This window comes from Sinocyclocheilus rhinocerous, unplaced genomic scaffold (genome assembly GCF_001515625.1).
Source record: "Sinocyclocheilus rhinocerous isolate Xijiao unplaced genomic scaffold, SAMN03320098_v1.1 scaffold140, whole genome shotgun sequence".
NCBI lineage: Eukaryota > Metazoa > Chordata > Actinopteri > Cypriniformes > Cyprinidae > Sinocyclocheilus > Sinocyclocheilus rhinocerous.
Window position 1 is genome coordinate 3,220,437 of NW_015642053.1, and position 14,337 is coordinate 3,234,773.

The following is a 14,337-nucleotide window of genomic DNA, read 5'->3' on the forward strand; positions in this document are numbered from 1 at the left end:
TTTTGAAATATTTTAATAATTAAATTCTTTTAAAAGATTTTGTCTTGACATTTTCTTCCTTTGTATTTAAAAAAAAAAAATTTTTTAAATAAAATTGTTGTTTTTTGTGATAATGTCCTATAATCCAAGAGTATATATAAAATCATGGTCAAACTAGATATCGGGTACAGTAAGTGTGTGCATTTCTGTCATTTTAGCCATGGCTGGAGTCCTCTGGATTGCTTTTCTGTCTCCATCATTCGTTGGGGTTGCTTTGGTTTTCTCCTGTTTAGATATGACATGGCAAGACTGTCCAAATACAATGTGTCAGGTCTTCATATAGTACTTCCTTTTAATTAGCATGAACACCTCAAACTGTGCTACAATCATGAAATATAAAAAACATAAGTGGCTTGATACTTACATCTGTTCCTGACTTAGGACTTGCATCACAGTCCTGGCCAATGGGTGGAAAACTGAATCCAGATTTGCTTATCAACCAGAACGTTTTCTGTGTTCCCTTTCCCTAGAAAATACAACAGAGATATGATTAGATGCACAGACATGGCATGACAGTAAACACTGTTAACTGTACATACAAGTTTGAGGCCACTATATTAAAAAATTATATTAATATCATTTCAATCATGACAACTCTGAACATTTTAGCATGGTGATGGATATGACAATGTTAATGCATTTGGTCTTGGCGGAACAGATCTGCTACGCTGCTGCTGAATTGCTGCTGCTGTTGGTTATTGCTGTAGTTGTAGATTATTGTTGCTGCTGCAAGCAAGTACAGGAACCACTAACATTTCAATACGGAGTTGAAGTACGTGCTGTTGCTGTTAATGATATTCACAATGTTGTAGTAGCTGTTGCGGTTGTAATATTTAATCAGAATCTGCGAAGCATAATCTACTGCTGCTGCACGAAACTTGCTGTAAGCCCTGTTGAATAGGCAAAGTAATAAATACCTATTGCACTTTAAAGAGTTAATTTACCCTCCATGAGTTATCACTAAAATTTTATGCAACTAAAGCGCTTTCTGGTGCCACTGCTATATTAGACATAATAATGACTTGCTATGCATGCTGCTGCTAATATTTCATTTCTTCCCAGAGGTACCTTAACATCCACCAAGTTTTTCTTTAAGGCTTCTTTTGCTAACTTATCCACTGTTTCATTCCCTACCATCCCGATATGTGCCGGTACCCAACAAAAGTATACGATTATACCCTCTATTTTCAGTCTGTACAGTAATGTATAAATTTCTACTAGCAGGTCTTCTCTATCAGTTTTTGTCGACAATATACTTTTAAGAGCTGATGAAGAATCTGAGCAAATTACAGTCGGAGTCCTATTTGGCTTAATCTGTTCTACCCACTGCAATCCTACTATTATAGCAGTTAATTCTGTAGAATATACGGACAATTTGTCACTTAACCTTAAACTTATTTTTGTCTTAAATCTTGGAATGTACACTCCTATGCCCACATTTTGTTTGATTGGGTCTTTAGACCCATCTGTATAGATCTGTATGAAAGAATAAAAATGTTCTCTCATAAAAACATTGATTTCATAACTATTAGTATATCTTTCTTATGCTTTTTCCCGGGCCTCCAACAATCTCATTTCAACAATGGGTAGGAATCTCAAGTGAATGCTAGCCAGCCATATAAATGCAGGCAGTAGCTCATTGGCTGCATATGCAGCATGAACCAATCAGCTTGTGCCAAGTCGTTTAACTCTCTGAATATCATCAGTTACGTTAACACCCCGTCAATGCGCCATCTAGAGTTTCATGACTGAACTATATATTTATGTCATAACATTTCTTTGTTTTATATTGTTCTCAATCCTAAACATACAGGTTATTTCCAGGTTTGTATGGAAAAAATAGATGTTAGTTAGTGTGATCTTAGACTTTTGGAGCCCACTGTATAAAAAGTGGCATTATACAATTATTTCATAATTATTTCACATTATACCTTTATTTCTATATCGCCCCTCTCCTCCAGTTCAAAATCCCCGATCTTGAAGAGAATATCAGCAGTGCTCTGGGAGACATGGATTCTCAGGGCTGAGAAGGAAATCAGTAAAAATAAAGTATTTCAAGCATGTCAATCAATTTTTTAAAACATTAAATATGATATATGATAAAATATGATAAATATTATATTATAAATGTTGATTGATTAAATATAGGTTCAATAACTTATAGTTGTTAAAAATTAGAAAAGTCCTTACGAAGACTGTTGCTCTCCATCCTAGAAGCCGTGTTCACTGTATCGCCAAATAAACAGTACCGGGGCATTGTACTACCCACAACTCCAGCAACCACTGGGCCTGTATATGCAAAGGACATAAAACGCTCCGGTTACTAATGTAACCTCGGTTCCCTGAGATAAGGGATTGAGCGTTGCATGAAAACGCATATGGGGAAAACTCCTGTTTTACTCTGTACTGAAGCCTGATTTGTTCACGTTTGTGTAGCTGCACAAACCAATGGCGCTTTAGCCCACCAGAAAGGGTGGAGCCGACCACTATATAAGTCGACTCGGAGCGCCATTCATCAGATAATTCGACTGAAGTGACAGTCGCATGCAGCTTATAGCGTGGCAAGTGACGGTCCAACATCTCTAGGCAGTTGATATGTAGGCGTTGTTCCAGGGCTGACCAGGAGCCGAACGCCGGATTGCCCTCCAACAGGGCGCCCCAACCCGAGTTGGAGGCGTCTGTTGTAACCTCCTTCCTTCTGGAGGTCAGTCCTAACCTTACGCCTGTTTGTAACAGGCGAGGGGTTGTTGAGGGGGCCACAGCTCTGACACAGCGATGGTCTACCCTGACAGACTCACTGTTCGCTGGGGGCACTATTTCCACAGCACCTTTTGCAAGCAGTGTCTCTACTTCTTGTCAGAGAATGAGAGCTTCGTTATCCGGAAAAAAAGTTTGAATTTATTTAGGGCTGGGACCCTGACGCTTCGGGAAGGGGAAGCGTTTTGCCATTCGGGGGCGCTGCTGCAGCCCAGGCTAGGATTTTCACTGAGGCTGCGACTGCTTTGCAGGCTGAGTGGCGGGGCTTTTTCTGGTGACCCGCAGCCGCGGGGGCAGAGCATTTGGGGAGGAAGTGACGCAGCGCCTGCGACTTCTTCTCTGGCTCCAAAAATCACTCCGCAAACCTGTCCACAGCAAGGTCAAAGAGGCCCTTCCGTGAGACCGGTGAGTCCAGGAAAGCCATCTTCTCCGCGTCCCTGATCTCAATGAGGTTCAGCCAGAGGTGGCACTCCAGCACCACCAAGCTGGCCATGGTCTTGCCGATTGCCTGCGCCGTTGCTTTTTTCGCGCGCAGAGCCAGATCTGCGCAGCTCCTTGAAAGCCTCCTGGTGTTGTTGGCCAGACTCGTCCATACTACAGAGAAGTTTAGCTTGAAACACCTGGAGTACCGCCATTGTATGCAGCGCCAATCCGGCCTGATCGGCCGCTGCATAAGCCCTGTTGGCCAGCACCGAGGTGGTCCTGCAGGGCTTAGAGGGGTGCGCTGCATGGGCCTTCAAACCCAGGGCAAATGGCGGGCACAGATGAGCAGCAACCGCCTCCTCCAGAGGGGGGAGCATGCTGTATCCCTTGTCGTCAGCGCCGTCAACGGTGGTGAGAGCTGCTGCTGCTGTAGAGGGATTAGCCCGGGCCGAGTAGGGGGCGTGCCACGTCATGGTGAGTTCCTCATGAACTGCAGGCAAGAACGGGGCGGGGCGTTGGCGAGAGGACTGTTGACGGCTTCCTGGCTGGTACCACTCATCCAATAGGCTGTGGGCGGGCTAATCCAGAGCCGACCACTCGAGGCCCAGATCCTCTACCGCTTTCGACAGGACACAGATGAGCTCGGAGTCCGGTCTCGGCCTCACAGGTTGAGAAGGGGGAAGGGCTTCGGGCTCCTCGCCAGAACCTCCCCACTCTTCTGTCAGGACATGGAGTCGTCTGTGGTGATGTCCTCAATGATGACGTCCTCCTCAGATGCGCCGAATGAGACCAAGCCGCTCTGAAATCCAAATGCTCCACCACCATCCGCAACCCAAAGAAACCCATAATTACAGGACTAAATGACTACAGACCTGTGGCTTTAACATCTGTGGTCATGAAGTCATAACTGGACCCCTAGCAATTTGCTTACCGAGCAAACAGGTCTGTGGATGATGCAGTCAACATGGGACTGCATTATATCCTACAACATCTGGACAAACCTGTGACTTATGTGAGGATCCTATTTGTGGACTTCAGCTCGGGCTTCAACACTATCATCCCAAACCACCTCCTGTCCAAATTTACTCAGCTCTCTGTGCCCACCTCTATCTGTCAGTGGATCACCAGCTTCCTGAAAGACAGACAGCTAGTAAAGCTGGGAAAATTCTCATCCAGCACCCATAAGATCAGCAGTGGCACCCCCCAGGGATGTATTCTCTCCCCACTGCTCTTCACCCTATAAACCAACGACTGCACCTCTAAAGACCCCTCTGTCAAGCTCCTGAAGTTCACAGATGACTGGCAAAATCATTCTGACTGGCTGGCAAAATCATTCTGGACCCCTCACACCCAGCCCACTTCCTCTTTGAACTGTTGCCATCTGGTCAGCGCTACAGAGCACCAGAATGGCCAGGCACAAGAACAGTTTCTTCCCTCAGGCAATCCATCTCATGATCAGTTAACTTGGCAATAAATGTGTAATAACACTAGGAGAAACCCCCCTGCTCATTTATACATTTATTTATTTAACATTTCCTTGCATTTGTACATTTGTTGCATTTTCCTTGCATCCTGTACACACAAATACCATGTATATTGTGTATTTTTTCTTTAAATGTTTTTAAATATTGTTATTTCCTATTTACTTATCCTATTTTTATTCTTTTTATTATCTGTGTCTTGTCTTGTCACTGACATTCTGTTTGTGCTGTGGAAGATTCAGTCACCAAAACAAATACCTTGTATGCCTAATGGTTAGAAAGTCAGACTTGTAACCCGAAGTTCGTGGGTTCGAGTCTCTGCACCAGCAGGAATTGTTGGTGGGGGGAGTGAATGTACAGTGCTCTTTTCCACCCTCAATACCACGACTGAGGTGAGACCCTTGAGTAAGGCACTGAACCCCCAACTGCTCCCCAGGCGCCGCAGCAAAAATGGCTGCCCACTGCTCTGGGTGTGTGTGTTCACTACTCACTTGGATTAGTTAAATTCAGAGCACAAATTCCGAGTATGGGACACCATACTTGGCTACACGTCACTCAATACACTTATAGCATGTACTTGCATACCAGAATTGATCCCAATCCGTAAGGCCAATTTTTCATTAGGCAGATGCCTAATTTTGAACCTTTTGATGGCGAATAGGAAGTGGAGTGCAATAGTTGAGATCTCCTCAGCATGACGAGTACCGTTACTGATAGGCAGTCCACTGGCCACCATATATGCATCCCCTATAGTCTCCACCTACCAGAGAAATAACATTAAGAAATAAGTCAATGTAGCTGAACTAGAAATAACATTTAATTGACAGAAATATATGCTCATTAAAACATTAAACATTAAAACATCAAGAAGCATTCATTAAGTCCTTCATCCATTCATGTCACATGAATGAATGCAAATCTTGTTATTTATTCACACAGAATTTCTGAAGTAAATCATAAATAATGAGGAGCAAATATTCACTCAGAATTCTACATCCAGTCTTAATATTTTGACAAGCACAGCAGCAGAGCATGAATGGACAGAGTTGCTGCGTATCAAAGTGAGTATTGTTTTATTTACCTTGTAGACATCGTATAGCTTGATGATCTCATCGAAAAGACTGTAGAGGTCATTGAGGAGGGTGACCACCTCCAGAGCCGAGCTAATGGAGCACATGGTGGTGAAACCCACAATGTCAGAGAAGAAAATGGTCACCATGTCATAACTTTTGGGCTCCACTGGTTTTCCAGACATTAATTGATCAGCAATATACCTGTAAGAACACACTGCCATCAGCGGACCCATAACCATAAGTTTTTATCAACACTGAGATTTTAGGTTAAAATGTAAATGAATGTATAAGAGACAATGTACAAAGTCCCTAAGGAGATGTGGAGATGAAAGAAAAATATTAGATGAGAGGAAAATAAAAAGTATTATGTTCCCCCAAGAAACTTTGCATTACTCACAAAAACTTCTGTAATAAAAAAGATATGAGGTGAGAGAAATAATTGTATTTCAGTGCTTTTGCGATAAAACGCAAATGGTTTGCAAGCAAACACAAAGTTTTTTGGAGGATAGCAATTATAGGGGATTTAATACTTTTTACATGTAAAAGTCATACAAGTTTTGTGCAAAAGTTTTGCGAGCAAACAAAAGTTTCTCCCGTGGAATGCAAATGTTTTGTGAAAACATTTTTCCTCCCATTCCTCCCAATTAATAATGACTCCTAAAAATACATGTATAATACAATTTGAGAACGTTTTTAAAACATAAAATACATTTAGATTCTCTAAAGTATTTCATGTCAACTACCCATATAGACTATACAACCAGAGCCGTCCTTAGCTGACATGTGGCCCGGTGCGAGGTAGGGAGTGGTGCCCCCCTCGGTCCATTTGCGATCGCGTTCCGGGAGGGGGGAGGTCCCCCTCGGTCCGTTCACCACGGGGCCCCCTCAAGCACGGGGCCCGGTGCGACCGCACCAGTTGCACCCCCTAAGGACGGCCCTGTATACAACCATCTAGTATGTAACTGCTTTTATGGCAATTATTTTGCTAGCTGATAATAAGAGTAATGAAAAATAAATTTAAAAAATGTCATTGTCCCAATGATACTATCAAGGTTTGTTTACTTTGGCAGCATGCTAGATAGAAGCTTATCAGCTCTGCTCTTTTCTGCTGTGAGCTGATTTGTTCTTTCTTCCACGACTTCTTCCAGATGATTGGCATATTTCTCCAGTTTGCTCACCATGTTGTCTAGGATGTTAGCATGGCTGGGAAATTGATAAATCAGCACAGAGTAAATAAAATTAAATATATATTTAGGAGTGTCAAGACCATTGGACAGACGGCTACATAAAACATGCACCTTTCAGGACATGCCTGACGTAGTTGTCTCCTGATACTGTCGAATGGGGGTCTGTGGTCTGGGTTCTCACTCCAGCAGGCTTTTAGCAAAGGGATGAGACGTTCATCACAGATGTCAGCAGACAAGGTTGGTCTAAGGGGCTCGTCGCTCATTGGAGTCCTTAACTGCTTGATAATCTCTAATGAATGAAATATAAAACACTGAAAGGCCAAACTTAATCCAGTTGGATAAGGAATGGAAAATTGGGTGCCATGGTGGCAACCAGACTGATATATGTTAAGAAACACAACACAGGCATTACCTTTTGGTTCCAGATGAACATCATGATATGGGCCCACCTCTGTATTGTATATCAGTTCTCGCATGATTATGGCAAAGCTAAAGACGTCTCCTTTCTGGGTTCCATTGAAAGGGTAGTAGACCTCTCTCAAAAACTCAGGAGCAGTGTAGTACATCTCTTCATAATTTGGATTCTCCAGTGGGATCATTTTGTGTTTGGTACCATGTTTGAACTCCCACAGGCCAAAGCCAGAGAGTTTGATCTGCAGCCTGCTGTCCACCAGACACGTACTGGGCCTCAGATTTCCATGAGACTTCAGACTGCTCTTATGTATGTACTCCATGCCCTGTAGAGAACATACCACAATAAAAGGTCTCACTTTTGGACCAGTCTTGTTCCAAGAAATCAAGATTTTCCTAGTGAATATGCAAACTAGAAATCTAGATAATATAATGCAATGAATGATACTACATTAAAACAGCATACTCACATTAACAATGTCATAAGCAAAGGACAATTTGAACATCCAGTCCAGATCAATTTCACTGTTCCCAAGAACATCCTGATGTTTTAAAAGCAGAATACCAAATATACTGAGTGTCTGATGATGAGGACATATATGTTTCCAAAATAAGAAATACAATTTCTTTTGACAAACAATGAGACCATTTTAAGATTATTTCAAGATCAAGATCATTTCTCAGATTTTCAAATAGCTTTTTACAATCTTTTAGAGGCAGCATAAATGCAATACAGCAAAATCACGTGAAATATGTGAAACGGGAAACTCATGTGAAACGCATATGAAAAGCACATGAAACATGTGGTTTTGGAATATTTTCATGGTGTAAATGTGTGAAACCCATGTGATCACGTTTCACACATTTACACCATGAAAATGTTTCAAAACCACATGTTTCATGTGCGTTTAATATGTTCCACATGAGTTTCACGTATTTCACATGTGATTTGAAAATGTGAAGTTCATGTGGTTATTCGTTCAGAAATTGAATTACACTAGTTAAGATGATTCACTAAAAAGAACCTGGTCATAAGAAAAACTTTTTGCAGCTTAATTGCACTGCTTGTTGTTTTTTATTCAAAATAACTGAGTCAGACTAAACTGGTAGTGCAGTATGTTTTTGATTCACTAAAAATGATACGGTCACAGTATTTTAGTATGGTGTCATGAAGAATCAATCAAGGAAAATTGTCCACACTGGTGGAAGAATAGATGTGCAAGAGCTGGTTCCTATAATTTTTTAAAAGATTAGAATGGTTCCTAAACTTACATCGAAGAAAACTGGATGTAGAAACAATTTTCACTCAGAAACTGCTAATACATTTCACAATTACAAAGAAACTGAAAGGAACATATTGAATTAAACATAAATTTTAGAAGTACTGAAGTGACTGAAACTGAAATGATATTTAATTTAGTACTCCAGTAATCTTTGTTTTACTTACAACTTTAAAAAAGTTTTTTTTTTTTTTTTACAGTGTACAGTATACACACCTTAAAGCTTCCTTTCTTGCAGTACTGCATAACGATACAGACATTTGGTGGCTCGATGCACACACCGAAGAACTGTACTAGGTTCTCGTGTTTCATTTCTTTCACCTACAGCAGGGATAAACACAAGCATTAGAGTATTAACAAACTATTGGCCTGTGACTTCATTGAATTTCTGGAAATACTGGGAATTTTACCATGTTGAACTCTGCAATGATCAATGGTTTCTTGATATCAGTAATGATTTGATTTTTCAAATACTTTATGCCCACTTCGTTTCCCTGCACCATGAGCAAAGAGAGTGAGTTAGTTGATTACAGTGTACAGTATACACACCTTCAAGCTTCCTTTCTTGCAGTACTGCATAACGATACAGACATTTGGTGGCTCGATGCACACACCGAAGAACTGTACTAGGTTCTCGTGTTTCATTTCTTTCACCTACAGCAGGGATAAACACAAGCATTAGAGTATTAACAAACTATTGGCCTGTGACTTCATTGAATTTCTGGAAATACTGGGAATTTTACCATGTTGAACTCTGCAATGATCAATGGTTTCTTGATATCAGTAATGATTTGATTTTTCAAATACTTTATGCCCACTTCGTTTCCCTGCACCATGAGCAAAGAGAGTGAGTTAGTTGAAATATTTGGGTTTAACATGTAAGACATTATTTTCTAACACGTGATTCAGAGTTGGTACCTGATAGAGTCCAATAGTAACGTAGATGGCTTCTCTAGTACTACAGCTGTTTGAGGAGAGCATGGATTGAGAGCCACCACTTCCACATTTGCTTGGTGTTGTGCTTACAGACAGTGTTTGTGTTCCCTGTACAACCCACAATAATACTGCTGTTTATGTATGTGTTAATGTTCTGCCATTAAAATACGATGGCATTTTCATAGTACATATACAGTACAGTATGTCTTCATATGCGTGTAGATGTTTTAAAGCATTTTTTTGGCCGTTTTTACTCACCTTGCTAAAAAAGACTAGCTTAGAGTTAGTTAGATTAATATGTTGGTCAAGACTGGTTTATGCTACATTCAGATTTTACATATACATTGATGGTATTGCTAGTTGGTTTGGTGTTATTATTGATAGCTTATTATTGCTAAGCAAAATAGAATAAATAAGAAATAAATTAAACGTTTTCAGTAACTGAAATAAACATAATTAGAAAGACTGATGCAAAAGAACAAGTTCATCTTACTTTGGACTCTCTGAGGATAGTTATTTCATTGTAGTTGATAAGCCACCAGTTGGACTCATCCAGGCGAGACTGTAGATGGGTCTTCTGTAGAGTCAGCAAAGTGATCAAAGCCACTGCTGCCACTCCTAACACAGGCAAAACCACCAGCAGGACCAGCAGAGATATATCTGAAATCAAGTGAAAAGATGTAATTTCAAATACACAAAAAGACTGTATGTATGTACATACTGTAGAAATCATTTAGCAATGTCCATTTACCATTGTTTAACCATTCACAGAGCTCATTATCAAAACCACAGGCCGGATTATCTATTGGAGGTTTTCCATTTTGCCATGCAATGTTAGAAAACCTTGATGTGGGTCTGCAGAACAGATATTTTTCATATAGTCAGAGTTTCAGCGTTAAATCTCAGTAATGTTAACATATGCAAAATTTTACTTACTTCATCATTTTCGAATGGCTGTCAAAGTCCAAAACAGAGACAAATTTTGTGACCATTTCTGTTTGTTGTAGGTCATATACTGAATAGTCAAGGTTCCTCTCTCCATATTCATCAAAGTGAACCAGACCTGAAGCCCCTGTTGAAAAACAAAAACAAAGGTTATTTTGGTTGTTTACAATCAATAGGAAACGTACAAACATGTGCATGCGAGACAAAATTACCATAGAACCTAATGTTGGTCCTGTCCCTGAGCTTCTGGAGAATCTCTCGTCCATGCCGGACGTCTTTACCATTTTTAAAGGCTTCTTTAAGGCCCATGGCATAAAGTAGAACAGCATCATGTAAATAGGCAGCGTATGAGCTTACCTAAAACATCAAATAGATCATATCAAATTAATTGAAAGTTGATCAAAATAAGGGTTACAAAAAATATGATTTTCTTTTAATAAAATATTCGCACCTCTTTTTCTGAGGACAGGTTGCTGTAAAAAGGTGCCCCTTTTAATCTCTCATAAGCCTGCTCGAAGAAGTCATAGTAGTCATACCCTTCATAGGACTTCTGAGCGAGTACAAACACCATGTCAAAAGCCTTCAGCATTGTTGTTTTATTTGCATCACCCATAGACTTCCACAGGGTGTCCTAATGAGGGAAAACGTGAGAGTAGGTATCTGTTTAGGTAAATAGGAATTGTCACAATAGTAGTCTGATTCAGTTTTCAAATGCCTAGACATATCCACAAATGTCCACTGACTCAATACATGTCTGAATTACGTACTTTGTTTTATTAATTAGTCACATCGGCTGCATCCGACAGCTTAGGCAGCTGATTTGTTGCCTCGCTGGCCTATCAGGTAATGACTTTGCAGGCAGTGTTTGCCTCATAAAGGTACAATACTTCCCAAAACTGATTTCGGTTAGGCAGCATAATAGTTTCATGATCTTTAATCTAAATAGAGAGAGCTAAATCTAAATAAAGAGAGATAACTGAGCGAATATTTAATTACTACGATATTATTTTTTTTTAGCTCAACTGTCACGGAATTGAAGTACCAGGATTGTGGGATATCATAGTCACATCTGTGCTGACCTTTTTTCTTTACACTCAAGCTGTAAGAAAAGTTACACTAAAATTTTACAAAGGAAAGAGTACACCAAAAAGGCCTTGTTTACAAAACATCTTGAACGAGATACATAAAATACAACAATGCGCTGCAATTATAGTTAGCATTTATCAGCTTTTTTTAAAAACCTTTAGAAAATGTTTTTTAATTTAAGCATTAAATTTCAGTGAAAAATTAAGAGAGTCACCTGCGTTTTCTGTGTACCATTTACTCACCACTTTGCCACTGACCTCAAACTGCTGAACCAGAAGGAAAACATACTCTCCATTCATTAGGCCTTGTTTCTGAGCTTCTATCATCAGAGACGTGGTGTCTTCAGCATTAGCGAGCACAACCACCACTAGAATGAAAAGAATAACACTAACATCTTATAATCTCATAGAAACATTATTTAGACTTAAGACTTAAATGTTATTCATATAGTATGCAGAAGCTGTACATTGTTATCACATTAGAGATTTCAGATTCTATTTGCAATCAAAGGACTGCCAAACATATCCTGCACTTTAGGTAATGGGGCTTGAGAACAATGGATATTTATCAGGGACTTTGATATTATAACTGTTAAAGTGCAGATTAAGTTCACTTATCTTATGCCAACTAACTGCTTCAAGAGGAACAGGCCATGCGGGCATAAGGGCAAGATGCATTTGTGATCTTACACGTTTTACACACTGAGGTGTAAACTCCACCCAGATAATGTAAGAGCTGAAAGATAAGTACTGTACTACTATTGGCTCACCTCTAGCAACTTTAGAGACGATCTGCAAGTTTCTCTTTGCCAATTCTGGGTCACTGGTATCAAACTTGACGCCAGCTGTCACAGTTACTTTGTCCCTGAGCTGCTGTTCCACAGACTTCCATAGAGCATCAACACTGTTCCATGTGTTTGTATCCGCACCTCCTCCGATCATACCAACATACTTCCATCCAAAGAATTCCAGTGTTTTAAGCAGGATTTCTCCAACCCTTTTAATTGGAGGTACAATTTTTATATAAGTGTCATACACCAGAATGTTATCCATTTTTGGTGTCTGGCCAACAAAGCCAAACATGGGAATGTTCCATGTGGATGCTAGGAGCCCAGTGACCTGAAGGACATAAGCAAAAACTTCATATTTAAATATTAAAAATGTGTATATATTTACATTTTATATATTTATTTATATGTTTAGTTCACATTTTAAAACAGTGTGCATATTTGATCATTTCAAGGGATGGGCTATTTTTAAAAGAATTTTGGCTGTTTTATGAAATTATTAAACGTCTTTTTAAATTCATGAAAACAAGAGAATGCAAAATTATTGTGAGTGAATGCAAAATTTCTAAGAGAAATGCAAAACCTTTACGAGTGAATGTAAATGCATTGAAATATATCCAATATTTTAATTTTCTCATCACATATTTTTTCCATCATGTCCCCTTATGGGCTCCATAGCTTTACAATATTACTGATACATGTAACTCTATAATTAAAGGGATATTTAATTATTTAACCCCAAAATTAATGTCATTATTTACTCACTCTCCACTTGTTCCAAACTTGTGAGTTTTTTCCCCCTCCAAACTATGTAAGTCAATAGCTACCATCAGCTGTTTGGTTACCAACATTCTTCAAAATATCTTCTTTTGTGTTGAACAGCTGAAAGGAATTTATACTGGTTTGAAACAACTTAGAGGTGAGTAAATGATGACAAAAATATCATTTTGGGTGAATTATCCCTTTAAGTGACATAATGACTTTACTTTCATGATTTATCGACGTATGCTATCCGCGGACTTGCGATGGAAAGTTCGCGTTATTGTTATGGTTAAGTTACCTTCTCAGGTGAAAGCTGCTTCTGTTTAAGGGGTTGTATTTAGCGACAGGTGAAAATACTCTCTCACACACATAAAGTATAGCCTATGCAAAAATTATCAACGTTTGAAAACTGTTGAAACATTGTTATAAAAAAGAATATGTAATTGGTGTGGTGGGGGGTCTCAGTAGTCTTAATTAGCCATATCCTACCCTCCGTAATTCTTACTCAGAATTTTATTAATAATTTTAATAATAATAATAATAATTTACTTGTATCAAATGTCAAGATAAGACACTTACTTCAGCCTCCTCAGGACAAGGTGGACCAAATAGAGCTGATGCATTTTGGTTCATTACTTGATCGATGAATCCCTGAAGTGAAAGTTTTGCGTTACAGTCTGTGTCCATGTACACAAAGTCAAAGGTGAAATTTCCACTCAGAGATGGATTTGCATTAATCTTGTCTATGGCTATCTGCATTGCAGACCCTAACCTAAGCAAACTGAAAGGGTAGGAAACGTTCCGAGGAGCTTGGAGGCCAACCGTAAGCTTATACTGGGTTGCTTTGTTGCAAATAACAGAGTTTGTAAGAGCTGATAAAGAAACAAAAATCAGCACCCACCATCGTGTGGGTCTTCTTATGTCTACGTCAAATCCTCCTGACATCCTACCTTGCATAAAACTCAGTCACATTGATCGGCTTTCAGACATACAGGGGGATTTAAATGGACTCTTACCTTCCCTGGGGAAATTAATTCTAATCAAGGGCTTTCTCTGGAGAAAGAGCACTTAGCACATATAGTGCACATTTTGCATGTTCTCACTACCATTTTTTTTTTTTTTTTTTTTTTTACCCCAAAATTTTAATTTTTTAGTGGTTGTTATAGGGCA

General features: G+C 39.5%; 1 protein-coding gene across 1 annotated transcript; it reads right to left on the reverse strand.

Moving 5' to 3' along the window:
* Positions 1 to 153: 153 nt before the first annotated feature.
* LOC107755438 (guanylate cyclase 2G-like) lies at positions 154 to 14,112 on the reverse strand. Its single transcript, XM_016572222.1, has 21 exons — positions 13,747 to 14,112; positions 12,388 to 12,736; positions 11,876 to 11,985; positions 10,984 to 11,163; positions 10,745 to 10,889; positions 10,524 to 10,659; positions 10,339 to 10,442; positions 10,081 to 10,247; positions 9,570 to 9,695; positions 9,395 to 9,478; positions 9,201 to 9,305; positions 7,842 to 7,913; positions 7,373 to 7,697; positions 7,072 to 7,249; positions 6,836 to 6,976; positions 5,782 to 5,974; positions 5,286 to 5,460; positions 2,230 to 2,328; positions 1,971 to 2,062; positions 404 to 505; positions 154 to 288 (listed from the first exon to the last, which is right to left on the reverse strand). The coding sequence occupies exons 1-21, from the start codon at positions 14,110 to 14,112 to the stop codon at positions 154 to 156; spliced, it is 3,384 nt and encodes a 1,127-aa protein (XP_016427708.1).
* Positions 14,113 to 14,337: the final 225 nt, after the last annotated feature.

Excerpts from the sequence above, each read along its gene's own strand:
- LOC107755438 (XM_016572222.1), bottom strand. The coding sequence starts at position 14,112 with ATGTCAGGAGGATTTGACGTAGACATAAGAAGACCCACACGATGGTGG. Across the intron at positions 10,443-10,523 it reads AGCCATTCGAAAATGATGAA|ACCCACATCAAGGTTTTCTA; the intron begins GTAAGTAAAATT and ends TCTGTTCTGCAG. Across the intron at positions 9,696-10,080 it reads CTATCCTCAGAGAGTCCAAA|GGAACACAAACACTGTCTGT; the intron begins GTAAGATGAACT and ends TGGGTTGTACAG.